Source organism: Mesocricetus auratus, unplaced genomic scaffold, assembly GCF_017639785.1.
Source record: "Mesocricetus auratus isolate SY011 unplaced genomic scaffold, BCM_Maur_2.0 Super-Scaffold_100003, whole genome shotgun sequence".
NCBI classification, from domain to species: Eukaryota; Metazoa; Chordata; class Mammalia; order Rodentia; family Cricetidae; genus Mesocricetus; species Mesocricetus auratus.
In genome coordinates this window covers 32,038,653-32,065,492 of record NW_024429188.1, presented here as the reverse complement: position 1 = coordinate 32,065,492, position 26,840 = coordinate 32,038,653, and the positions used below count along the sequence as shown (strand labels likewise).

At 37.9% G+C, this 26,840-nt stretch overlaps 1 protein-coding gene across 8 annotated transcripts in view; it reads right to left on the bottom strand.

The window, feature by feature from the left end:
- Positions 1-26,840, bottom strand: part of Dmd (dystrophin) — a 2,157,616-nt gene that overhangs the window by 2,023,787 nt on the left and 106,989 nt on the right. For 6 of the 8 annotated variants that reach the window (XM_040744181.1, XM_021232985.2, XM_021232986.2 and 3 more), the window contains exon 1: positions 95-372. The exons of 1 other annotated variant lie outside the window; for it this stretch is intronic. In XM_040744181.1, coding sequence (XP_040600115.1) covers positions 95-125 — 31 coding nt within the window. In that variant the 5' untranslated portion in view covers positions 126-372. Of the gene's footprint in view, positions 1-94; positions 374-26,840 lie in introns of those variants that run through there. One more of the 8 variants, XM_021232987.2, reaches the window with a different exon arrangement.

The following is a 26,840-nucleotide window of genomic DNA, read 5'->3' as shown; positions in this document are numbered from 1 at the left end:
GTAATAAGTTTAAATCAATCTGCCTACTCAGTGAGCTTGTCACAAGCTGAAAGTCATGCCACAGTTAAGTTATTTTTAGTCACTTTGTACTTACAACAGTCTTCAACTTCTTCCCACCAAAGCATTTGGAAGAAAAAGTATATATCAAGGCAGGGATAAAATTCTTGGTAAAAGTTTCTCTCAGTTTTATTGCTCCAGCAGGCTTAGGTACGATGAGAAGCCAATAAACTTCAGCAGCCTTGACAAAAAGAGCACTTCGAGTTCTCCTATTCGTTTTTGCTATAAAGGCTATGGCCTTCAAGAGCTGAGTCCTGTAGAGGGTAAGTGAGTAAGTCCAACACTGAGTGAGTCAACATAGTAACTGATGCCAGGATTCTGTAGAGGCCTCTGGATATTTCAAATTCCAGGACCTGCGCACAAGCAAGTGACCCGCCTTTTCTCTCAAGTTGCTTTCCCATAATAGGACTGCCCATGGACACTACATATAAGGTTGTGCTTCCAGCATGGCAAGCTCTGTGAATTCAAATAATGTTCAACTGTGTGCTGATTCCTGTCCAAACTAGAACAACACAGGGGACACAGTCTTGCTGTCAAAGTCCCCTAGACATAAGAAACTCATCAGTACAAAGCTTTTGCAATATTTTCTGTAACTTCTATGTTAATTTCCTAAACAGAAAATTGTGATCTAAAATTAATTTTATCTACCATTCTTTTTGCCCCTCTCTCAGCACCCTCAAAATGTCACTCTTCTGGACAACAAAATCTGCCCAGAATAATTTATTCATCAGTATACTATTTGATGTTTACAAAATTAATTTTTACCCTTGGGATACAATCAAAATCATGTATTGACGATGCCAACTCTCTGAATAAGAGAAGTAGCAGCAGAATGGAGCAGCTGAGTTCTGAAGGCAGAATGTGAGTAGGTCTCAGAGGATAAGTTTTTTTTCTAAAATGAAGAACACTTTTGTAATGGAATGGAGAATTCATCCCAAAATGCTGAATTACAATTGTGAGCTATGATAAGACTTCTTTATCAGAAATTTACTTTATTCAATTCTGCTGACATAATTACTAAATTCATTCTATGAAATACTGAGCTAATGATGACTTAATTATTCCACAAAAGACTGTAATGTTAAACACATATTGTTATAATATGTCATTCAACATTTTTGTAAATCATTCTTTGTCAACAGAAGCTTTTATATTCTTCCTTACTATTTATGCATTAAGTGAGGTCAGTATTTTCAAAAGGCTTTGAATGATATTTGTTTTACAAATATAATAATCTTTCTTGAGTTGTTTCATTGTTTAAGGTAAGCACAACTTTTGCAAATTAAGTAATATTATTAGAGAGAGAGAGAGAGAGAAATAGAGCAAATGTACAATGTATGTATGTGTATTGGGGGCATTGGGATATCTCTTTCTTCACCCCAAATGATCTCTTCTGTTTTCATCTGTGTTCCTTTCCATAAGATATCTTCCTGACCCTACCCCCAGCCCAACACACACACACACACACACACACACACACACACACACACACACACACACACACGCACGCACACACACAAATTTAGATTTACAGGAAAGAAAATATGCCATATTTGTCCTTTTCAGTCTGGCTCATTTTGCTTAACAGCAATTTCCATTTCTGCCCAATTTTCTCTAGATATCATGATTTCATTTTTCCTTATAATACATTAAAATTTCACTATATACATGTACTGCATTTGTTTGATCAATCATGATACAACTTTATTCCATTATTACTAAGACATTCCTCATACTACCTCTTTATATTCATACCAATTGCCCTCTCAGTCACTCTTAAAACCTGTCACCAACTAATATGTCCTCCACCTTTCTAATTTTACCATTTTAATAATATTGTATAAATGTAATCATTAAATTTGTAACCTTTCCATATTACCCTTTTCACTCAGAATTATATCATAAATTGCCATTCATACATTCATACTCTTTTTTGTTTGTTTTTTTCGAGTCAGGGTTTCTCTGTATTGTTTTGGAAGCTGTCCTGAACTCTTTCTATAGACAAGTCTAGCCTCAAACTCAGAGAGATACACCTGCCTCTGCCTCCTGATTAAAGGGGTGGACCACCAACGCTAGGCTGCCATTATGAATAACTTCTTATAACTATATCTGAGTAGTGTGTCTATTTGTGGCTGTTCTTTGGTATGTTTATTCACAGAACAAACAAATATCCTACTGTAGGATATTTAGGATGTTCAAAGATTTGATAAGCATAAATAAAGCTGCAAAAACAATCATGTGATTTTTTGATAAGAATTAATACTCAAGAGTATAATCACTGAGCATTGACGAGGGGAAGCTTTTCTCTATATAAGTTTCTCTTATTGGTTAATGAATGAAACATTGATTGGCTGATTGGTCAGACAGCAAGTGGCATAGCTGGGCACAATAATCAGGGACAAACAGGAAATTGCTCTCTTCTCTGCTGAGATGCTTAGCAGTCATCATGTGGAGCTCAGAAGGGTAGGACATATCAGACCCTCCAGTAAGATAAGACCACGTGGAAAAACTTAGATTCATAGAAATGCATTAATAATTAAGACAGAGCTAGCCAATTAGAAGTCCTAGTCATCAGTCAACAGATTCATAATTAATATAAGTCTTCATGTGTTTATTTGGGTCTCAAGGGATGCAGGACCAGGTGGGACAAAAACCTCATATTTCACAGCCTTTTAGCAAATGAGTGTCAAAGTTATAGAGTATTTTATATCTATCAGTAATGTGTGAATGATTTGATGCAGTTTCTTCAAATTCTCACCAGTATCTGGTGTTTCCAAAATCTGATTTTTTATTACTAAGATGTAGGAGAATATCATGACAATTTTAATTTCAGGTTTCCTAATGGATCAGGGAATTGAATAGCTTTCTATATATTCCATTAAAATTATTATATTGGGGTAAATCATTTAATATTAGATTTAATATTAAAACTCTTAAAACTTTTAAGTGTACACTCTGGTATTTTTGATGTAGTATCTCATGGTAGAGCTCCAGAATTTATACAACATCCTTAAGTGAAATTTCACATTAATTAGCAGTTCATTTTTCTGTCCTCCTGAATAAACACTTCAAAGAATTGTCTATATATAACTTTTGTCCATTCTTTAATTGAATACCTGGGGGTTTTCATTTGTTTATTTTACTGCTGAGATGCAAGAACTCATCATATATTCTAGATGTGAGCACTTTGTCAGACACATGATTGAAAAATATATTCTGTAGTTTCTATTTTCTTAGTCTTATCAAGGTATTAATTAAGCAAAAATTATAAATTTTGCTAACATCTGGTTCATTGAATTTTTTCTTTAATGTGTAATATTTAAGCAAACCAACTAACAAATATCGACCACTTGCTGCATCATAAAAGTTTTCTTCTTTTTTGAATATTTAAAAATTTAACACCAACTGGAAAATTAAGTAATAGCGGAGAGAATACGTTAATAGCCCCTACCTGATGATAAGGTTGATGACTACCTTATGTGACATCCTAGAGCCTTCATCCAGTAACTGATGGAAGCAGAGACACATACAGCTAAACTCTGAACTGACCCCCTGGAACTCGGTGACAGAGATGGAGGAGTGATGAGCAAAGGGGTCAAGACCATGTTGGTGAAATCCAGACAGCTGACTGGACAAGGGGGATCTCTTGAACCCCAGACTTATGGCTAAGAGGCCAACAGGGGACTGATCCAGACTCCATGAATGTAGTGTCAGTGAAGAGGCCTCAGACATCTCTGAGGCCTTGGGTAGTAGATTAGTGTTCACCATGGCATACAAATGAATTTTGGGAGCCCATTCCACATGGAGGGATGCTCACTCAGTCTGGACACATGGGGAAGGGCCTAGGTCCTGCCCTGGAGGAAATGACAGACTCTGAAGATTCCCCCCAAGGAGGGCCTAACCCTCCCTGGGGAATGATGTGGGGATTGGGCTGGGTGTGAGGGCTGGGGATGGGGCTCGTGGAAGGACAAGGAGGGCTGGGATTGACATTTGAAGCATTCATATTTCTAATTTAAATAAAAAAGAAAAATTTCTATTTGCATTTAGATTTATGATTTACATTGAACTGATTTTTGTATGTGTGTGGGGATTGGGTCGAGGGCATGCATTTTTCCCTATAATAGTCTAATTGCTATTCAATCAAATGTTGAAAAGATTATAATTTCTCCACTGACTTGATTTTGATAGCTAGTAAAAAATGGTTGGAAACATTTCTGTAGGTGTAGTTATAGGAAACAATTTAAGTCAACTGTGGAATTTTCCATTTGTAGTGTCATGTTGGTGCATGAAATTTTTCAGACATTTTAGTATTTCTGATTTTAGATTGGTGGATCAGGATTCTTAGTTTATCTGTTAAACATGTGACTACATAAAGAAATAGTTAAGAATAGAGTTTCTAAAGTAAGTGTTTTTTATAAAAAGAATATCCATTCATACAACAAGGATGTCTGTTCTACTGTATTCATAGCAGCATTATTTGTAATAGCCAGAACCTGGAAGCAACCTAAGTGCCCCTCAACTGACGAGTGAATAGAGAAAATGTGGTACATTTACACAATGGAGTACTATTCGGTGGGGGAAAAAACAATGGAATGTTTAAATTTGCAGGCAAATGGACAGTACCAGAAGAAACCATCCTGAGTGAGGTAACCCAGTTACAAAAAGACAAACATGGAATGTACTCACTCATATATGGATTCTAGACATGGATCAAGGGAGTGCCAGCCTACAATCCCACTACCAGAGAGTCTGGGAAACAGAACCTTCAACCAACGACTGATGGAAACAGAGGCACATACCCACAGTTAAACACTGAGCTGAACACCTGGAACCCAGTGACAGAGGGAGAAATGATGAGCGTAGGAGTCAAGACTGGGCTTGTTTAACTCACAGAAGCTCTTGAACCCCAGACTGATGGCTGTGTGGAAAGCATGGGACTGATCCAGACCCCCTGAATGTGGGTGTCAGTGAGGAGGCCTAAGCAATCTATGGGGCCCTGGGTAGTAGATCAGTATTTATCCCTGGCATACAAATGGACTTTGAGTGCCCATCACACAATAAGAGATGTTCTCTCAGCCTGGACTCTTGGGGGAGGGCCTAAGCCCTGCCCTAAATGAAATGACAGAATCTGGATATCCCCCATGGAAGGCCTCACCCTCCCTGGGGAATGGAGCGGGGTTGGTGGGAGGGAATGGGAGGAAGGGAGAGGGAGCTGGGATTGACATGTGAAACAATCTTGTTTCTAATTTAAATTTAAAAATTAAATAAATATAAAAGTTAAAAAAAGAATATCCAGAATGTATATAATAAAACATGAATCAAATTTATATGCCATTACAATAATCTTAAGAATATAATTGAAACACAGAGGTTAAATTAGAGTACAGGACCAGGTGAGATGAATAGACCTCTATAGGAAGGGGAAATAGAATAGCCAATTAAGAATGGATTGGTAGGGGAGCTGGAATTAAAGGATCAAGGAAGGAGAGGAAGGGAGATGGATGTAGAAGAGGAGGGATAAAATACAGGAAGCAATGGCTAAAATTAAGGACAATATGAGTGAGAGTATAGAAATCTAACACAGTAAAAGTTTCTTAAAATATATACATAAATCAAGGCAATCTAATAAAATTGCCAAAAAATGGGAGAAACAGAACAGAGCCACAATAAGACATATCTTGTCATCAAATGAAGTTTACAGTAACTGGACTGAATTACATATAATTGAGATTACATCAGAATCCTCAGTCAACATAGACTGTTGCCAAAGCTATAGTTTGTTCTCCACAAACTGATGACAAATCCTATTGCTGAAGACAATTCATTGAACACTGAGAAGCCAAACTGAAGGCTACATAGGATCTTTACACACTACATTCTACCAGCTTTGGTACAGGAAGGTATTCTGCATGCTACCAAAGGAGAAACATAAACACCAACCTAGGGACAAACCCTTTGTTCTACAATGGTGCTCGTCCTGTAACATATGCTAGGGCAACAGTGGCAGTAACTTGTAGAAGCAACCAACCAACATCGGATTTGACTTAAAGCCCAATCTGCAATGTGGAACCCATACCCAACACTGCTCAGTTGGCCATGAACCTGTGAGTAGATAGCTCAGGAACCTAGGGTAAAACCAAATACTACTGTTCTAAGGAATGCAGCAATAAAATGACCCTTAATGACATTCTATTACACTCATAGATAATTGCCTTGTTCAGCCATCATCAGTGAAACTGAGAAGCTTCGTTTTGCAAGAGATGGGAACAAAGAGACCCACAACTAGATGATATGCAGAAAGTGAGAGATCTTGAAACACTCAGTACTAAATGGGATATCTCCGTTAAACCCCACTTCTTAGGGCTCAAGGAAACCTATGGAATAGAGGAGGAAAAAGAGTATAAGAGCCATAGGGGAGGGAGAACATCAAGGAAACAAGGCCCTCTAAATAAACAGCATTGAAAACATGAACTCACAGAGAATGACTGAGGCTGCATGCACAGGGACAGACACATTTTTGAATTTATTAAAATAATTAGTATACAATAAGGACATCTGCTCAAGTGTTCATAGCAGCATTATTTGTAATACCAGAACCTGGAAAGAACCTAGATTCCCCTCAACTGAAGAGTGGATAGAGAATATGTGGTACATTTACACAATGGAGTTTTACTTAGCAGGAAAAAAATGGAATCTTGAAATTTGCAGGCAAATGGATAGCACTATAAGAAACCATCCTGAGTGAGGTAACCCAGTCACAAAAAGAGAAACATGGTATGTACTCACTCATATGTGGATTTTAAACATGGATGAGGGCATTGCCAGCCCACAATCCCACTACCGGAGATTCAGGGGTACAGGGAGGACCCTAAGAGAGATATGCATGATAACCCGGAGAAGGGTTATGGGTTGCAATCTCCTAATTAGATTGGGGAGGGGGGAAAGGGGAGGGCAGAAGGAGATGGGAGAAAGAGAGGGAGAGGAGAAGAGAGGACGACACGGGAGAGCAGGAAGGTTGCGCCAGGGCAAGAATAGAGGAGAAAAGGATGGGAAATACCAGAAAAGAGGGAGCCATTATAAGTTGGAGGAGAGATCTGGCACTAGTGAGATCTTCACAGATCTACAGGAATGTCACCAACTGGCATTAAGGCTACCTTAAATGCCCTCTTATGATGGTGAGAATGATGACTACCTTATATGCCATCCTAGAACTCCCATCCAGTGGCTGATGGAGACGGAGGCAGACGCCCAGAGCTGTGAACCGAATTGAACTCCTGGAACCCACTTGCAAAGAGGAGTGATGACCAGGGGAATTGTGATCGTGCTGCCGAGGACCACAGGGGCAGCTGACCTAAACAAGGGGCATCACATGGACCCCAGACTGATGTTTGGGGGGGCCAGCATGGGACTGATCCAGATATCCTCCCACTGAACCTGGGTGACACAGAGGAGGCCTTGGCAATCTGTGGGACCTTGGAGAGTGGAGCAATATTTATTCCTGGCATACAGAGGGACTCTGGAAGCCCATGCCAGGTGGAGGGATGCTCTCTCAGCATGGACGCGTGGGGAAGAACCTGGGCCATTCCCGGGATGATGTGACAGACTGTGGAAATCCCTCATGGAGGACCTTGCCCTCCCTGGAGAGTGGAAGGGGGATGGAGTGGGGGCAAGCGGTTGGGGGGATTGGGGGTTGGGGAAGGAGGTGAGGGAGAGGGAACTGAAAGTGACATGCATAAAAAGTTAAATAAAAATATGTAAAAAATTTTTATATAAAAAATAATGAGTGTAAATTCAAGCTTTGTTATTAATATAGCTTCATTGAATATATAATTCAAGAGAAAGACAGTTGAGATACTCAAGACTGTTAGATAAAGTTTAAAAATTTAATGATCTTGAAAAATTTCATGTCAGTTTTCTCTTTTTCACAGTTATCTATATTGGTTGAAATATTGCATATGTTAAGAAGGTATATATTTTTAGATGTCTAAAAATAGTCTCTTTTTGGAATGTGAATTTGAAAGAGGAAAGGAAGGGTATATGGGAGTTTGAATGGAGGAAAGGAAATGAAGAAATGGTGTAATTATATCATAATATAAAAATTGAAAGGAAAATCTGTCTGTTTTTAAACCAACACAATGGGAAATATGCTGGCTCAGAGAAGTATTTTACAGGTTCTAAAAAGCCAGGGAAATATGAAACATAAAATGCAGGTAGTTTGGTACTTACTCATTTAACCAAAAATCACTGATATTGTTTTGGAAACAACTGCATTAAAACCGTAGACCAATTTGGGTAATAATCAACCTGTTAGCTGTCTTATAGTTTCCAATCGCATGAACACAGTACCTATCTCTCTTGACTTATATATTTATTTCAATGAAGTTTTTATTTTATAATATATAGATCAATACATATTTGTTATATTCATAAACATTTTATTTTTAAATAAACAATATGAAGTTTCAAGTAGATTATTACCTATAAATAATATATAATTTGGGCATTGTACTTATTTATTTATTTAGGCAGTTCTGGTGATTGTGTCTGGACTTTCTGATTTGTAGCCAAATGCTTTACCATAGAGCTACATTCCATAATTATTTTTTTGAAAATTAAAGAGGAGATTAGACCTGCACAAGACTGGGTTTGTTATTAGTCAAGCAATGACTGGCTTGGGTTCATGGAGCTCTATACCTCCATACTAAACTGTTGGTTACTGAGGATTATGGAAAATAACAGTTATTATCTTTAGTTGAGTACTCATGAATAAGCCTATCAAGAGCCAATGTACTAAACAAAACTTAATGTCACAAAACAACTCTAGTTAAACTCAGTGGATTGCTAAAGAACAACATATGAATATAAAAAAGACACTTGCAGGCAAGTGAGATAGGGGTTAACCAGTGTGAGAGACAGGCGAAGATGTACTCGTATCTTCAAAGCTCCCACACAACAATTAAACTCTAAGGTCACAATACAATATCCACCCCAAAGATCCAAATATTTCTACAATCTTCCTCTTAAAATAACACAATTATCACAACAGCCCACTCTGATATCGAATTCTATTCAGGTTTGTTTTCTATCTTGTTGATAAATACCATGATCAAAAGAAGCCTGGGGAACAAAGGATTTATATCATACTTTACAAACTAATGTTCAGGGAAGACAATGGAAGAATTCTTATACAGAATATTCTGAGATGTTGGGAGGGAGAGTTAGGCAGATCTCTGTGAGTATGAGGCCAGCTTGGTCCACACAGCAAGTTCCAAAACATCTATGATATTACATAGAGAAACCCTGTCTCAAACAAACAAAGAAACAAGCAAGGATCATGTGGTAATTGGAATGAAATTGGGAGTTACACTATTAGGAGGTGTGGTTTTGTTGGAGTATGTTTGGCCTTGTTGGCAAAAGCATGTCATTGTGGGTAGAGCTAGGATTTGAATTCCCCTTTGCTCATGCTACTCCCATTGTCATGGTCCATTTACTGTTGCCTTCTTACCAAGATGTAGCAAGCACCATATATGCCTACATGCTGCTATGATTCCCACCATGATAATAATAGACTGAACCTCTAAAACTGTAAGTCACCACCTTAATTAAATATTTTTCCTTTATGGGAGTTGCCCTGGCCATGGTGTCTCCTTACAGCAATAGAAATCCTAAGACAGATAATGACTTCAAATAAAATCTAAGCATAAAAAATGAGATGCTAAAAAAAGTAAGTATAAGTAAAAGTTGTTCAATGTCATAAGCAGGAAATGATTGCTGTGTGAAATAGATATGTTTTCTTCATTGGTTTAGTCACTGGTAAGTTGTTCATGCTTCTATGAATAATCACTCAAAAAGTGCTCCAAAATATCATTAACTAAGTTCTTTGGTTTGCTAATAAAACATATTACAAATTAAAATGGCAATGTAATTACATGAACATATTATTAAATAATTGTACTCACTGGTGTTTGGCTAATAAGTTAAAAATGTAGGTTGTTATGGAAGCATAGTAATATTTTAGTATCTGCATTCATGTTTTTTAAAGCATGAGAGCATCTACATGGGTTTTACATAGACATATAAATGAGCTATATAACCGTGAAATAAATTAGTTAACTAATCATGAAATGGCAGGGGGATATTGAATTCATATCAGCATCTGAAAGAAGACAATGCATACCCATACCATAACCCAGAGGAGATAAAACTGTGAAACAACTAACAACATCAGAAATTTCTAATGGTTGAAGGCAGAATGAGTGAATAGGAAAAACACAGATTTTTTTTGATTACTAAGATAATGATAATAAAGCATATCATGCTAAATAAACAGGAGTATACCACAATGTGGATTGAAATATTCAGCTCAGTAATGCTAAATTTACTCAAATTAATACAGACTTTTGGATAATTCCTATGAAAATTACAGAAAAAATTTGTTGATACAGAGTATATTTCTCTAAAATTAACATAGAAAAGTAGCAAAATGAGAATAGATAATCAAAGTAGAGATTATGAATGACTTGTTAGATGCCTGTAGTAATTAAATTATTGTGGTCCTGAAGAAAAGATGAGTTGCATACTGGTAGAAATACCACTGTGTATCCTAGTACTTATATCTTGTTTGCATATGAGTACATAAGCCTCAGAGGCACCTAAGATATGCATGGTACCCCATAGAAGAGGAATGAGGCAAGATCTTCTGAACAGATTGGGAACACAGCAAGGGGTAGGGGGAAGTGGGAGCTGGGAAGAAGAGAGGGGGAGAAGAGGAAGAGAGAGTAGATCATGGGGGAACAGGAAGGTTGAATGGGGGGATAGAATAGGGGGAAGAGGGAATCATAGGTTAGAAGACAGAACTGGCACCAGTGAGAACTCTGGTGATCAAAAGGGACGATACCAATTTGCAAGATAAGCAATAGTGGAGAGACCACCTTGAATGCCCATTCCTGATAATGAACTTGATGTCTATAACCATCCTGGAGCCTTTATCCAGTGACTGATGGAAGAAAAGGCAAACACCCACAGTTAAGCACTGAACTGACCCCATGGAACCCAGTGACAAAGAGAGAGGAACAATGAGCAAATTGGCAAAGAATGGGCTGGCAAAACCAGCAGAGACAGCTGATCTGAACAGGGGAGAGCTCTTGGACACCAGACCGACAGCTGGGAGGCCAGCATGGGACTGAGCCAGACTCCCTGAGTGTGAGAGTCAGTTAGGAGACCTGGGCAACCTATGGGGCCCTGGGCAGTGGATCAGCGTTTATCCTTGGCATACAAACGGACTTCGTGTGGCCATAACACAAAGAGGGATGCTTTCTCAGCCTGGACTCTTAGGGGGAGTCCCTGGACCCTGCACTGAGTGAAATGACAGACTCTAGGTATCCTCTATGTGGAAGGAAGTGGCGATAGGGTGGGAGGCTGGGGGGATAGTGGGGGGGTGCTGGAGGAGGGGAGGGAGAGGGAACTGGGATTGACATGTGAAGCAAGCTATTTAAAATTAAAATAAAAAATAAAAAACAAAATCAGATGCAAAACAAATCAAAATACAGAATAGAATAATAGAAAGTGAGTAATAGACATGAAGAATGATTTGAACTGCAACAGAAAAAAACAATATAAATGCCACCACACTCTCTTAATTCCCTAGGCCAGACACCCTCTGATCAACTACAGCTCACACACATCAGATGACCAGGTAGGTTTCTCCCCTCTCTAACTGTCAATGGACCCAATCCTTAGTTTTCCCTCTCCAACTTAGTCCTTGTGGCCCAGGACCAATTCAGACAGACAGCCCCTGCCACACGACAAGAAGAACATATCAATACCTCACCTGTGGGCCTACTCTTCTTCTTGGTACACATCCTCACGTGATTTCCCTTTCTTCCTCACTGCCATATTTCAGCCTGAAATATAGGCAGAGACACCCTGCTGGAACAGAGACCACATTGGCCACCAGAAGTTCACTCTCCAACTTGGGCAGAGACTCCCTGGTATACAAGAGACCATTCTAGCCACGAGAAGTCTAACTCCTAAATTGCTGGAGAACCACAGCTCAACCACAGATCACAGAAGCCATAAGAGCATAGAAGAAACAGAAACCAAGGAACAAAACATCGATCCAACAAAGACAAACGCGGAAACTGACACCTGAACCCCAAAACATCCTCAAGCCATATGCCTAGAATCCAGTGAGAGAACAGAACAGCAGACAGGAAAATATGTCACTACTAGAGCCCAGCTGTTCAGCAAGCCCTGAATATTTCAACACAGCTGAAATAAGAGAAAATGACCATAAAAACAACTTCATTAAGAGATTGAGGCGCTAAAAGAAGTGAATAAAAGACAAACAAAAAAATTCTGGAAGAAATGAGGAAATCCATTATAGAAAGTCAAAAAATGCTAGAAAACAAAAAGACAATAACAACAACAACAAAAACAATATAAGGATATGAAGAAAAGTGTTCAAGATCACCTGGCGGTGGTGGCACATGTCTTTAATGCCAGCACTCAGGAAGCAGAACCTGACAAATATGTGAGTTCAAGGACAGTCAGGGCTACACAGAAAAAATATGTCTCAAAAAAAGGTGCTCAAGATCTGAAAAAGGAAAAAGAAAAATAAAGAGAACCTGCATCCAGGGACTGATGGAAACAGAGACAGATACCCACAGCTAAACACTGAAATGAACTCCTGGAACCTAGTGACAGAGATGGAGTGATTAGCAAAGGGGTCAAGACCATGATGTTGAAAGCCACAAAGAAAGCTGACCGGATAAGGGAGAGCTCTTGAAACCCAGACTGATGGCTGAGAGACCAACAGGGGTCTGATACAGACTCCATGAATGTGGTGCCAGTGAGGAGGCTACAGAAATCACTGGGGTCTTGGGTAGTAGATCAGTGTTTTACATGGTGTATGAATGATCTTTGGGATTCCCATTCCAAATAGAGGGATGCTCTCTCAGCCTGGACACATGGGGAAGGGTCTAGGTCCTTCCCTGGATGAAATGACAGACTTTGGATATTCCCCCAAGGAGGGCCTCACCCTCCCTGGGGAATGATGTGAAATTGGGTGGGGGGGGGGCTGGGAGGGCTGATGGAGGGACAAGGGAGGAGGGGTGGGAGAGGGAGCTGGGATTGTCAGGTGAAGCATTCATGTATTAAGTTAAATAAAAATATATATTGAGGGAAACAAAGTTTAAAAAAAAGAAAACAAAATGTGAGGATATTCTGGAAATGGAAAAACTAGGCAAGTGAACAGAAACTACAGATGCAAGCATCACCAACAGAATATAAGAGATGGAAGAGAGAATCTTAGGCATTGAAAATGTGATATAAGAAATACAGTCATCAAAGAAAATGCCAAATCTAAATAATTGATGACATAAAACATCAAGGAAATCTGGAACATTATGAAAAGACCAAACTTTTGAATAATAAGAATAATAGAAATAGAAAAATCCCAGTTCAAATGGTCAGAAAATATTAATAAGAATAAAAGAAGGAGAAAAATCCCAGCTCAAATGGTCAGAAAATATTTTCAACAAATTCATAGAAGAAAATATTCCTAATCTAAAGGAGATGGCTATAAAAATACAAGTAGCATACAGAACACCAAATAGATTGCACCACTAAAGATAGTACCCTTTCTACATAATAGAGTGCTAAACATACAGAACAAATAAAGATTATTAAAAGTTTCAAGGGAAAAAGAGAAAGCAATGTATAATGGTAGACCTATTAGAATTACGCCTTGACTTCTCAATGGAAACTATAAAAGTCAGAAGGACCCAGATAGAGGTTCTAAAGACCCTAAGACACTACAGATGCTAGCCCAGATTATTATACCCAGCAAATTTTCAGTCACCAGAGATGGAAAAAACAAGATACCCCATGGTAAAGTCAAATTTAAACAATATGTATAAATTTACCCCTACAGAAGGAGTTTAACTATACCCATGAAAACACAGGAAATAATCTCACAGCAACAAAAACAAAAGAAGGGAAACACATATACACACATTCACACATGCACCTACACCACCACACACAATAAAATAGCAGGAATTAATAACCATTATTCAGTGATATCCCTCAATATCAATAGGCTTAACTACACAGTCAAAAGACACAGACCAACAGAATAGAGGTAAAAAGAGAATCCATCCTTCTGTTGCATACAAGAAATAGGCTACAACATCAAAGACAGACACTAACTTAGCATAAAGGGTTGGAAAGAGTATCCCAGCAAATGGACCTAAGAAGAAAGCAAGCAAGTAGTCTAACAAAATAAACTTTAAATCAAAATTAATCAAAAGAGACAGAGAAGAGAATTTTATTATACCCATCAAAGGGAAAATAGAGATGATATTGCAATTCTTTTATTCTTTTTTTTAATTAGAAACATGCATACTTAAAATATCAATCCCAGCTCCCCCCCTTATCCCTCCCAGTCCTACCCCCACCCTCCACACCCAGCCCAATTCCCACATCTTTCCCCAGGGAGGGTGAGGCCCTCCTTGGGGGGGAATCTCCAGAGTCTCTCATTTCCTCCAGGGCAGGACCTAGGCCCTTCCCCATGTGTCCAGGCTGAGAGAGCATCTCTCTATGTGGAATGGGCTCCTAGAGTTCATTTGTATGCCATGGTGAACACTAATCTACTACCCAAGGCTCCAGAGACTTCTGAGGCCTCCTCACTGACACTACGTTCATGGAGTTTGGATCAGTCCCCTGTTGGTCTCTTAGTCATCAGTCTGGGGTTCAAGAGCTTCCCCTTGTCCAGTCAGCTGTCTTTGTGGGTTTCACCAGCATGGTCTTGGCCCCTTTACTTATCACCCCTCCATCTCTGTCACTGTGTTCCTGCCGGTCAGTTCAGTGTTTAGCTGTATCTGTCTCTGCTTTCATCAGTCACTGGATGAAGGTTCTATGATGTCATATAAGGAAGTCATCAACCTTATCATTAGGTAGGGGCTATTAATGTAGTCTCTCTGCTATTACTTAGTTTTCCATTTGGTGTTATCCTTGTAGATCTCTGGAAATCTCACTGGTGTTAGCTCTCTCCTTAAGCCTATAATGACTCGACCTATTATGGTATCTCTCATCCTGGTCTCCTCTATTCTTACCCCGACTCAACCTTTCTGCTCCCCCATGTCTTCTTCTACCCTCCTCTTATCCTCCTCTCTTTTTCCTGTTTCCCTCTCCTCTCCCCACATGTTCCCAATCTGCTCAGGAGAACTTGCCTCTTTCTAGTTCTCTGGGGTATAATGTATATCTCTTGGGAACTTCCCTGTTTCCCATACTTACTGGCCCTGGGATTGTAGACTGACACTCCCCTGATCCATGTCTAAAGTCCATATATGAATGAGTACATACCATGTTTGTCTTTTTGTAACTGGGCTACTTCACTCCAGATGGTTTCTTCTAGTGCCATTCATTTGCCTGCAAATTTCAAGATTCCATTTTTTCCCACTGAGTAGTACTCCATTGTGTAAATGTACCTTGTACAGCCACTTTGGAAATCAGTATGAAGATTCCTCAGGAAAATGGGAATCAGTCTATCACACAACCCAGCAATTCCACTCTTAGGAATATACCCAAAAGATGCCCATTCATACAACAAGGATGTCTGTTCCACTATGTTCATAGCAGCATTATTTCTAATAGCTAGATGCTGGAAGCAACCTAGATGCCCCACAACTGAAGAGTGGATAGACATTGCAATTCTTAACATCTGTGTTCCCTGACTACAACAGCACCCACGTTCATAAAAGAAGCATTACTAAGCCTTAAAACAGACATCTACACTCACATATAAATAGTGGGAGACTTTAAACCCAACCTTTTCCAATCAATAGGTTCTCTAACTGAAAACTAAACAGAGAAATGCTTTGGCCCACAGATGTTATAATTCAAATCAACTTAACAGATATCTAGAGAACATTTTACCCCAAAACTAAAGAATATAGCTTCTCAGCAGCTCACAGAAATTTCTCCAAAACTGACCACATATTTAGTCACATACTTGGCTAAGCAAGTCTTAACAGATACAATAAAATTTAAATAACCCCCTGCCTCCTAACAGACCACCATGGATTAAAGCTGGATTCAACAACAAAAGCAACAGAAATCTAAAACTAACTCAAAGAAACTGAACAACTCTCCACTGAATGACTATTGGGCCAAGACAGAAATAAAGAAAGTTATTGCAGACTTCTTAAAATTCAATGAAAATGAATGCACAGGATATCCAAACTTATAGGACATTGTGCAACTTGTGATAAGAGGAAACTTCATAACACCAAGTGCCTACATAAAAAACTGGAGATATCTCATACTAGCAACTTAACATCACACATGAAACCTTTAGAACAAAAACAAGGAAACACACCTAAGAGAAGTTGATAGTAAGAAATAAATAATCAAAATGAGGGCTAAAATCAACAAAGACAATAATACAAAGAATTAATGAAATCAAGAAATGGTTCTTTGAGAAAATCAACAAGATACACAAATTTTTATCCAAACTAACTAAAAGATGGAGAAAAAATATTCAAATAAGAAAATCAGAAATGAGGCCGGGTTAATCCCAGCACTTGAGAGGCAGAGACAGGTGGATCTCTGTGAGTTTGAAGCCAACCTGGTCTACAAATCGAATTCCAGGACAGGCTCCAAAGCAATTCAGAGAAACTCTGTCTCGAAAAACCAAAAAATAAAAAAGTAAAAAACAAAAACAAAAACAAAAAAAAGAAAATCAAAAGCGAAAATATGTTCATAAAAGATAGAGAAGCAATCCAAAGGATCATTAGGTCATAATTCAAAAAACCTGTACTGCACAAATTTGGAAAATCTAAAAGTTATAGATAATTTTCTCAATAAATAATCAATTATAAAAGTTAGATTAAGATCAGGTAAACAATTTAAATGGACCTATAACCCCTAAGGAAAAAGAAGCAGTCATTAAAATTCTGTCAACCAGAAAAAGCCTAGAACCAGGCAATTTTAGAGCAGAAGTATCCAAACCACACAAATATTCAACAAAGAAAGAGTATTACAGACCAATTTCCCTTGTATACAGTGTTCTGCCAGCATGTATGCCTGTAGTCTATAAGAGGACACCAGATATCATTACAGATGTTTGTAAGTCACCATATGGTTGCTGGGAATTGAACTCAGGATCTCTGGAATAATAGCCAGTGCTCTTAACCTCTGAGCCATCTCTCCAGCCCATCCCTTATGAGCATGGATGCAAGCATACTTAACAAAATACTCACATACTGAATTAAAAACACATAAGAAAGATCATCCACTATGGTCAATCAGTCTTCATCCCTGAGAAGCAGGGATGGTTTTAACATATGAAAATTTAAAGAATTTGAATGAAAAACAAAACAAACATAAACACATGACCATCTCATTAAATGCTGAAAAAAGCCTTTGATAAAATCCAACCCTACTTCCTGATTTAAAAAAATTGGAGAGATTAGGTGTACAAGGCACATTCATAAACATAATAAAGGCAATGTACATCAAGCTTATAGTCAACCTCAAAGTATAGAGAAGCTCAAATTAAGTCTACTAACATCAGATAAAAGACATGATTGTTCATGTTCTCCATAGCTTTTCAATAAACTACTTTAGTCTTAGTTACAACAGCAAGACAACTTATGGAGATCAAGGAGATACAAATTAGAACAGAAGCCCTGAGTGAAATGACAGACTCTAGATATCCCCTATGTGGAAGGAAATGGCGATAGGGTGGGTGGCTGGGGGGGATGGTGGGGGGTGCAGGAGGGCGGGAGGGAGAGGGAACTGGGATTGACATGTAAAACAAGCTATTTAAAATTAAAATAATCATAATAAAAAACAAATAAGAACAGAAGATATCAAAGTATCATTATTTACAGATGATATAATAGCATATATAAGCCATCCCCCAAAATATCTACTACTAAACTCCTACAGCAATGATAAACACCTTCAGGATTATGGCTGGATATCCAACATTAAATAAAAAAAAGTCAAGTCACCCTCCTTTATACAAATGACAAATGGACTAAGGAAGAAATTGGGGAAACAGCATCCATCACAATAGCCACAAACTACATAAAATAACTTGTGGTAACATTATCCAAACACACAAAAGACCTGTATGACAAGAACTTCAAGTTTTTGAAGAAAGAAATTGAAGAAGATATCAGAAGATAGAAAGACTCCCCATGCTTATGGATGGGTAGAATTAATATAGTAAAAATGGCAATCTTACAAAAAGCAATCTGTAGATTCAATATAATCCCCATCAAAATTCCAAAACCATTCTTTACAGACCTTAAGTGAACCATACTCAAATTTATAGAGAAAAACAAAGAACCCAGAATATCCCCAAAAATCCTATACAATAAAAACAAAAAGACTTATGGAGGTATTACCATCCCTGATTTCAAGCTGTACCACAGAGTTATAGTTGTAAAAACTGCATTATATTGGCATAAAAACAGACACATTGATCAATGGAATTGAATTGAAGACCCAGACATAAATCCAAGCACCTATAGTCAGATGATTTTTTTGGTAAAGAATTTACAAATAAATTGTGGGAAAAACAACGCATCTTCAACAAATGATGCTTGTCTAACTGGATGTCTGCATGTAGAAGAACCCAAATACATCCATATTCATCACTCTGCACAAAATTAAAGTTGAGGTGGATCAAAGACCTCAACATTAAATCAGATACTGAGACAACGTCCTAAGCAGAACATAAATAGCAACAGTGAAGGCACTAAGATTGACAATTACTAAATCATGCCCCATGAAAATGAAAAGCTTCTGTAAGGGAAAGGATACTAAGAAAAGGACAAAATGGCAACTTACAGAATTGGAAAAGATTTTCGCCAACTCCACATTTGACAGAGGACCAAGTTCCAAAATATTTAAAGAATTCAAGGATCTAGGCATCAACAAACCAAACAATCAAATTCTAAAATTGTGTACAGATCTAAACTTAGAGTTCTGAATGGCCAGGAACCAGAATCTGGATGGCTCAGGGACCTAGGGTAAAACTAAACACAACAGAAAACATAAAAAAATGATTCCTAATGATATTCTATTATATTTACAGTTTGGTGCCTAACCCAATTGTCTTCAGAGAGGATTCATCTGGCAGCTGATGGGAGCAGATGCAGAATCCCACACAGAAATATTAGGTGAAGCTTTGGAAACCAACAGAAGAGAGGGAAGAAGGATTGTAGGAGATAGAGACATTGAGAAGAACACGGCCAGAAGAACATGGCCGTATGCATGGATCTATGTTAAGAGAAGCATCAGACTTCCTCCTACAGATCTATCTGCAGTTTTCTACATGTCAACCTCCAGTTATGCCAGCACCATTTGTTGAAGATGCTTTCTTTTTTCCATTGTATAATTTTAGCTTATTTGTCAAAGATCAGGTGCTTATATGTGTATGGGTTAATGTCGGTGAGTTCAATTAGATTCCATTGGTCTATTTGTTTTTGTGCCAATACCAAGCTGTTTTCAGGAATATAGGTCTGTAATACAGCTTGAAATCAGGGATGGTGATGCCTCCGGATGCTGCCTTGTTGAACAGGTTCTATTGCCATGCATGAAACTTAAATCCAAATGGATCAAAGACCTCAACATAAATCCAGCTACATCGAACCTGTTAGAAGACAAAATGGGACGTACCCTTGAAAAAATTGGTGCAGGAGACTGCTTCCTGAACATAACACCAGTAGGACAGACACTAAGATCAACAATTAATAAATGGGACCTCCTGAAACTGAGAAGCTTCTGTAAGGCAAAGGACACAGTCAGCAAGACAAAAAGGCAATGCCCAGATTAGGAAAAGATATTCACAAACTCCACATCTGACAGAGAGCTGATCTCCAAAATCTACAAAGAACTCAAGAAGCAAGTGTCCAAAACACCAAAGGATCCAAACTAAAACTGGGGTACAGAACTAAATAGAGAATTCTAGGTAGAGGAGACTAAAATGGATGAGAGACACTTGAGAAAGTGCTCAACATCCATAGACATCTGGGAAATGCTAATCAAAACAACTCTGAGATGCCATCTTGCTCCTGTCAGTATGGTTAAAATCAAAAACTCCAATGACAGTTTATGCTGGAGAGGATGTGAAGAAAGGGGAACACTCCTTCACTGCTGGTGGGAGTGCCAACTTCTACAGCCAGTTTGGAAATTAGTATGGAGATTCCTCAGGAAAATGGGAATCAGTCTACCACAGGACCCAGTAATTCCAATCTTAGGCATATACCCCAAAAATGCACATTCATACATCTAGGATGTCTGTTTCACTATGTTCATAGCAGCATTATTTGTAATAGCCAGACATTGGAAGCAACCTAGATGCCCCTCAACTGAAGAGTGGATAGAGAAAATGGGGTACAGTTACAAAATGGTGTACTACTCAGCGGGGAAAAAAATGGAATCTTGAAATTTGCAGGCAATTAGATGGGACTAGAAGAAACCATCCTGAGTGAGGTAACCCAGTCACAAAAAGAGAAACATGGTATTTTAGACATGAATTAGGGGAGTGCCATCATATAATCCACTACCCGAGAGTCTGGGAAACAGAACCTTCATCCAGCAACTGAAGGAAGCAGAGGCATACACCCACAGTGAAACATTAATCTGAACTCCTGGAATCCAGTCACAGAAAGGGAGAAGTGATGATCAAAGGAGTTAACACTGGGCTGCTTTAACCCACAGAAACAGTTGACCTGAAGAAGGAGGAGCTCTTGGACCCCAGATTGATTGCTATTGGAAAGCACGGGACTGACCTAGACCCCCTAAATGTGGGCTAATATTAAAATAACACATGAAAAATTCAATATCTGTGGTGTTTTAAAAATGATAGAATTTTATGAAGAGATCAGGTTAGTTGTTACTTAATATTAAGATGTAGGTGATGCCAGGAATCAAGTGGGGCCATGAAGAACAACACAGAGTTTCTTGTGATAATATATTTGGTATACTGACTTTAACAAGGTGTTACTTGTATTGCTACACTGTAGTTTTTCGGTTTGTTACCAGTGGAATTGAAAAGGTAAGAAGGTACATTAAATCTTTCTATAGCATCCACTAATTGATAGGTAAAACTACAGTTACCGAAAAATAAAAATTTTAAATAAAACTTGCCATCACTAACTTAAAAATGAAAAATTCATTATACAAAATTTATGGCAGCCTAGGTTAAATCCAATTTTTCAAAGTTTTTCCCCTCTGCCATGGGAAGTTAATCTATATACACATAAATAAATATGAGTGAACCATACCAAAATGTGAATTTCAAATTTATGTGTAATTATCTTGCTAGGAGATTTCTGTGCCAAAGTAAGACAATATCGAAACCAATAGCTACAATTCTTTTCTAGTTCAGGAAGATATGAAAATTACAAATAAGAATTTTGAATATCATTTAAATAAAATACTATGTTTATAATCTAGTAAAAACAGGCTTTAGTTTTTAGGAATGTGGGTTTTTAATTTCACTTTGTTATTACTCAATGTTAAAAACAAATCTTTACACATGTGCATTTATTATAAGCCTGAACCAAGATATTATTGTACAAAAAATATGAAAACAAAAAGTTCTAATCTAGGTAATTCATGACATTTAACCTGTCGCTTTAAGTTCATGTATTTAAATCAAAATCTTTTCTTGTTTCTTTAAAATGTAAAAATAATTTTTCAACTCTTAGGAAACTTTGAAATGAAGCATAGCCTTTAGCTTCCTTGCTTTTGTTCCCTTAGCTTTAGCTCCTTTGACCCAAATTGCATTGCTTTCTACCCAGTAGCAAAGCTAAATTTTCGTTTTAATTATTCTTTGGTGGGGGGTGTTGAGTACATTTCCCCAATAGACAAATGACAAAATTTGAAGATCCAAATACTGTGAGGTCTGGACTTGAGGAATTTCATAGTTTTCATGTTTTTCAACCATTTGATTATGTGAAAGATTTTCAAGTATTCTTCCAAGTATGACATGAGACATCTAAAGGTTAAGTTTTATTTCCATCCTGGTAAATCCTCATCAGAAAGGAAATGAGACTTCTGCCCTTTTTTTTTTCAAGTATGATGCAAAGAACAGGAAGAGGAAAGGAATGGCAGGGAAGAAATAGAGAGAACCTCTTGTTTACAAGAAAATCTCCCACCATTTTTCTTTTTTGGCAAATTTCCTTAGGACTTTATGAAGAAAAAGAGGGAGAAGGACAGACAAATGAGGGGTAGAAAGAGACACCTTGTTATGAACTGTAGAAAGTTTTTTAAAAAACTAAAAATGCACACATAGTAACTACATAAACAGTATACCCACTGAAGCCTGGAAGGGGTAGCCTGTTATTGAAACCACAGAATATACTTCACTTGACTTCAAATGCAGTCTCAAAACAGTCAACTTAAAAATGGGTTAAACATAATAGGTATATGTAAGTTTCCATCCTAAAGCTCCATTAGACAAATGAAAGATATGAATGAATTTTTAAAGAACACTGTATACATAATAAGTACATAAATAAACAAACAAATAAATAAAAATTTAAATATACCTAACCAACTTTGGATACCAACTTGATTATTAGCTGCAGCTAAATAAATTAGAAAATAAGTGCTGTATTAGTTTGGAACTTTCACCTATGTCTCATTTGTTTTTCAAATGCCACTTGTCATTAAGAAGGAGAAAAAGTGAGATACACAGTGTAGAATTTAGAATAATAGAGTCCCAGTTACTATTCCTTGAAATTTACAGTGTGATAATCATTAACTCTTCCTATTCACAAACATTAATTGTTCATTATTTTTGGTGTCATTATATTGAATGGATAATTTTTCTGGGTTCATTTTTAATCATTTTTTATTTTAAAAACCTTTTCTCATTTTACATACCAATTCCAGTTCCCTCTCCCTCCCCTCTTCCTGCTTCCCCATCTTTCCCTCACCTCACCCACATCCACTCCTCATAGGATTTCCATGGAGAGTCAACAAAGTCTGGCAATTTGAGGCAGGACCAAGGCCTTTAACCCTGTATCTAGGATGAGCAAAGTATTCCTCCAAGAGAATGGGCACCAAAAAGCTAGTTCATGCACTAGAGACAAATCCTGGTCACACTGCCAGTGGCCCATAGAGTGCCCAAGCCATACAACTGTCACCCACATTCAGAGGGCCTTGTTTGGTCCTATGCAGGTTCCCTTGGTGTCAGTCCAGAATCAGTTAGTTCCCACTAGCTCAGGTCAGCTGTTTCTGTGGGTTTCCCCAAAATGGTCTTGATTCCTTTGCTCATATGATCATTCTTCCTTCTCTTTGAATAAACACTCGGAGTTTGGCCCAATGCTTAGCTGTGGATCTCTTCATCTACTTCCAAAAAGTATTTTAAGATTCAGTCAAAGTAAGAAAAGTACATTTATTTTACATGTGATTTTTTTTCTTTTAGGAACTTTGTGTAGATCTAGTGTCTGACCTGTATCATTTCCTTTCTTTTTAAAGTTATTCTGACATTTCTTTCAAGATAAGGTTAGTAACAGTAGATTCCATTATAGTCTATCTGATAAAGCATTTATTTTTCCTTCACTTATAAACAGATATTTAATAAAAATGAAATTCTGTGTTGGTTTTTTTCTGTCAAAATGTTGATTATCTCTCTGCTCTCCTTTTTAGCTAGCAATACTGAAGCCATTTTGTGCTTTTTTTTTGCTCTGCTACATAATTGTGAGATTGACTCACACATATTATACCTCATTAGCTTCCTTGTAAACTAATGTTTTGCTGTTTATGTCAATAGAAAGATCAGACAGAACATAGGAAGCCAAAGAATAAGAAAATCTGAAGTGTTTCTTTTTGATGCAGTTTCTAACACTATGTATATGAGGGTATATGTATGTTTGCATAAATCTCATCACCTACATATATTTTACTCTTTGTATCAGTAATATATCAAAGGTGTAGGATTTATATGTGTCTCTATTCAAGTACAAGACTATAGAATAACATTATTACAATGTGGCAAAATAATCAGATAGAATTGGATACGTTTTTGCCAAATGTCTCTTTCTGACAATTGTGCCTCTGTACTAAATGAAGCAGATTTATAATTGTACTTGACTAAATATATTGTAAAGAAGTCTTAAGAAGCACTCTCTCTCTCTCTCTCTCACACACACACACATACACTCACATACACACACACACACACACACACACACACACACACACACAGTCACAATGTATCTTTCTCCAAATACAGATCATTATGATGATGGAAAGAACAGATACATAGCCAAAAATTTTTCTTGTTCTCAAACAAGTTGAAAATATACAAACTGTAATGTAATTGTTTTATAATCTTATGACATATGAACCTGTACTAATGTGAATTTTATTATGTCAAATAGTTGAATTAAAAACAAAAACTAACGAACTATAGAAATGATCCCTGAAAGAACCTGGAAGCAACCTAGATGCCCCTCAACTGAAGACTGGATAGAGAAAATGTGGTACATTTACACAATGGAGTATTACTCAGCAGAAAAAAACAATGGAATCTTGAAATTCGCAGGGAAATGGATAGCACTGGAAGAAACCATCCTGAGTGAGGTAACCCAGTCGCAAAAAGACAAACATGGTATGTACTCACTCATATATGGATTTTAGATATGGATCAGGATAGTGCCAGTCTGCACTTCCACAGATAGAGAGTCTGGGAAACAGGAAAGAACCTAAAAGATATGCATATATGCATAGTACCCAAGAGAAGAGGATGGAGACAAGATCCTCTGAATGGATGGGGAACAGGGCTAGGGGAGGGGGGGAGTGGGACCTGGGAAGAATAGAGGGGGTAAAGAGGAAGGGAGTTGGTCATGGGGGAACAGGAAGTTGAGGGGGTGGGGGTAGAATAGGGGGAAGAGGGAATCATAGGATCGAAGACAGATCAGGCACCAGAGTGACCTCGAGTGATCTAAAGGTATAACATCAATTGGCAAGCTAAGCAATAGTGGAGGGACCACCTCGAATGCCCATTCCTGATAATGAACTTGATGTCTATAACCATCCGGGAGCCTTCATCCTGTGACTGATGGAAGCAGAGGCAAACACCCACAGTTAAACACTGAACTGAACCCAAGGAACCCAGTGACAGAGAGGAGTGATGAGCAAATTGGCAAAGAATGGGCTGGCAAAACCAGCAGAGACAGCTGATCTGAACAGGGGAGTGCTCTTGGACCACAGACCGACAGTGGGGAGGCCAGCATGGGACTGATCTGGACCCCCCCAAATGTGAGTGTCAGTGAGAAGGCCTGGGCAACCTATGGGGACCTGAGCTGTGGATCAGTGTCTATCCCTGGTATACAAACTGTCTTCATGTGCCTATAGCACAAAGAGAGATGCTCTCTCAGCCTGGACTCTTAGGGGAGTGCCTTGACCCTACCAAGAGTAAAATGACAGACTCTAGATATCCCCTATGTGGAAGGATTTGGCAATAGGGTGGGAGGGAGGGGGGGGAAGGGGAGTGCGGGAAGAGGGGAGGGAGAGGGAACTGGGATTGACATGTAAAACAAGCTATTTAAAATTAAAATAAAAAATGATTAAAAAAAACAAAAACTAAGATGCTACCCCATTAGCCTAAAAATTATAGCTTCTAAAGTTTAACTTTTAAATTTAGCACACCAGCTTTTATTATGATACAGGGATTACTGTCTAATATTTGATATATGCAAGGATTAGTCTTCATTTTACAACATGTACCATAAAACTGTAGACTGAAGAATAATAATTTTAAATACACTGATGCATAATTTTAGTGTAATTAAAATGTGTTTTACAATCACAAAAGTTATAGGACCACAAAAATCTTTACACAATTACAACTTCATCATTTAGAATTATTCAACATCATACACATATTTAGATATAGTAATTTATATTTAAAATTTTTCTTTTACAATGTTATTTTCTATAATTCTATTTCTCCCATGTTTATGTTATTGCATGCATTTTAAATGATTTTATCATTACTATAGGTATTTTATAGATATGCATGTGTATACAGATGAACATGTTATAAGATCTATAATTAACCTGTAAAGTTCTTTTAAACTCAACATAGTAGTTACAAAACTGGATTCGTGTTAAAACAGTTTTGGAACTGATTTAAAATTAACCCATCATCCAATACCAAATGAGTACCCATTCCCATTACATGAAAATTGTTGCATGACAAAACATTCAGCAGGAATAAATTTGTCTCTTCCTAAGTATATCATTTGCATGGCAATGTGATACTTTTACTTGGAAAGTGATCTAAATTAGAATTTTTCTTCAAAGCCATAAACAGGTGAATGGAATGTAGCACTGGAAACCATGCTGAATTTACTTCAAGGCCTGTGCTTATTGGATAATGTAGGTTTTAGAACGTTAATGTACTGTCTGGTTTTATGTGTCAACTTGAAGGCTATAGTCTTCAGAGAGGAAGGATCCTCAGTTGAGGAAATGACTGCATGAGATCCACCTACAAAGGATTTTCTTAGCTAATAATCAATGGGGGAAAGTCCAGTCCATAGTGGGTGGTGTCATCCCTGGGCTGGTAGTCCTGGGTTCTATGAGAAAGCATGCTGAGCAAGTCATGTAAAATAAGCCAGTAAGCAGGACCCTTCCACGGCCTCTGGCATCATATCCTGGCTCCAGGATCCTGCCCTGTTTGTGTTCCTGTGCAGACTTCTTTTGGTGATAAACAGCAATGTGGGAGTGTAAGCTGAATTAATCACCTC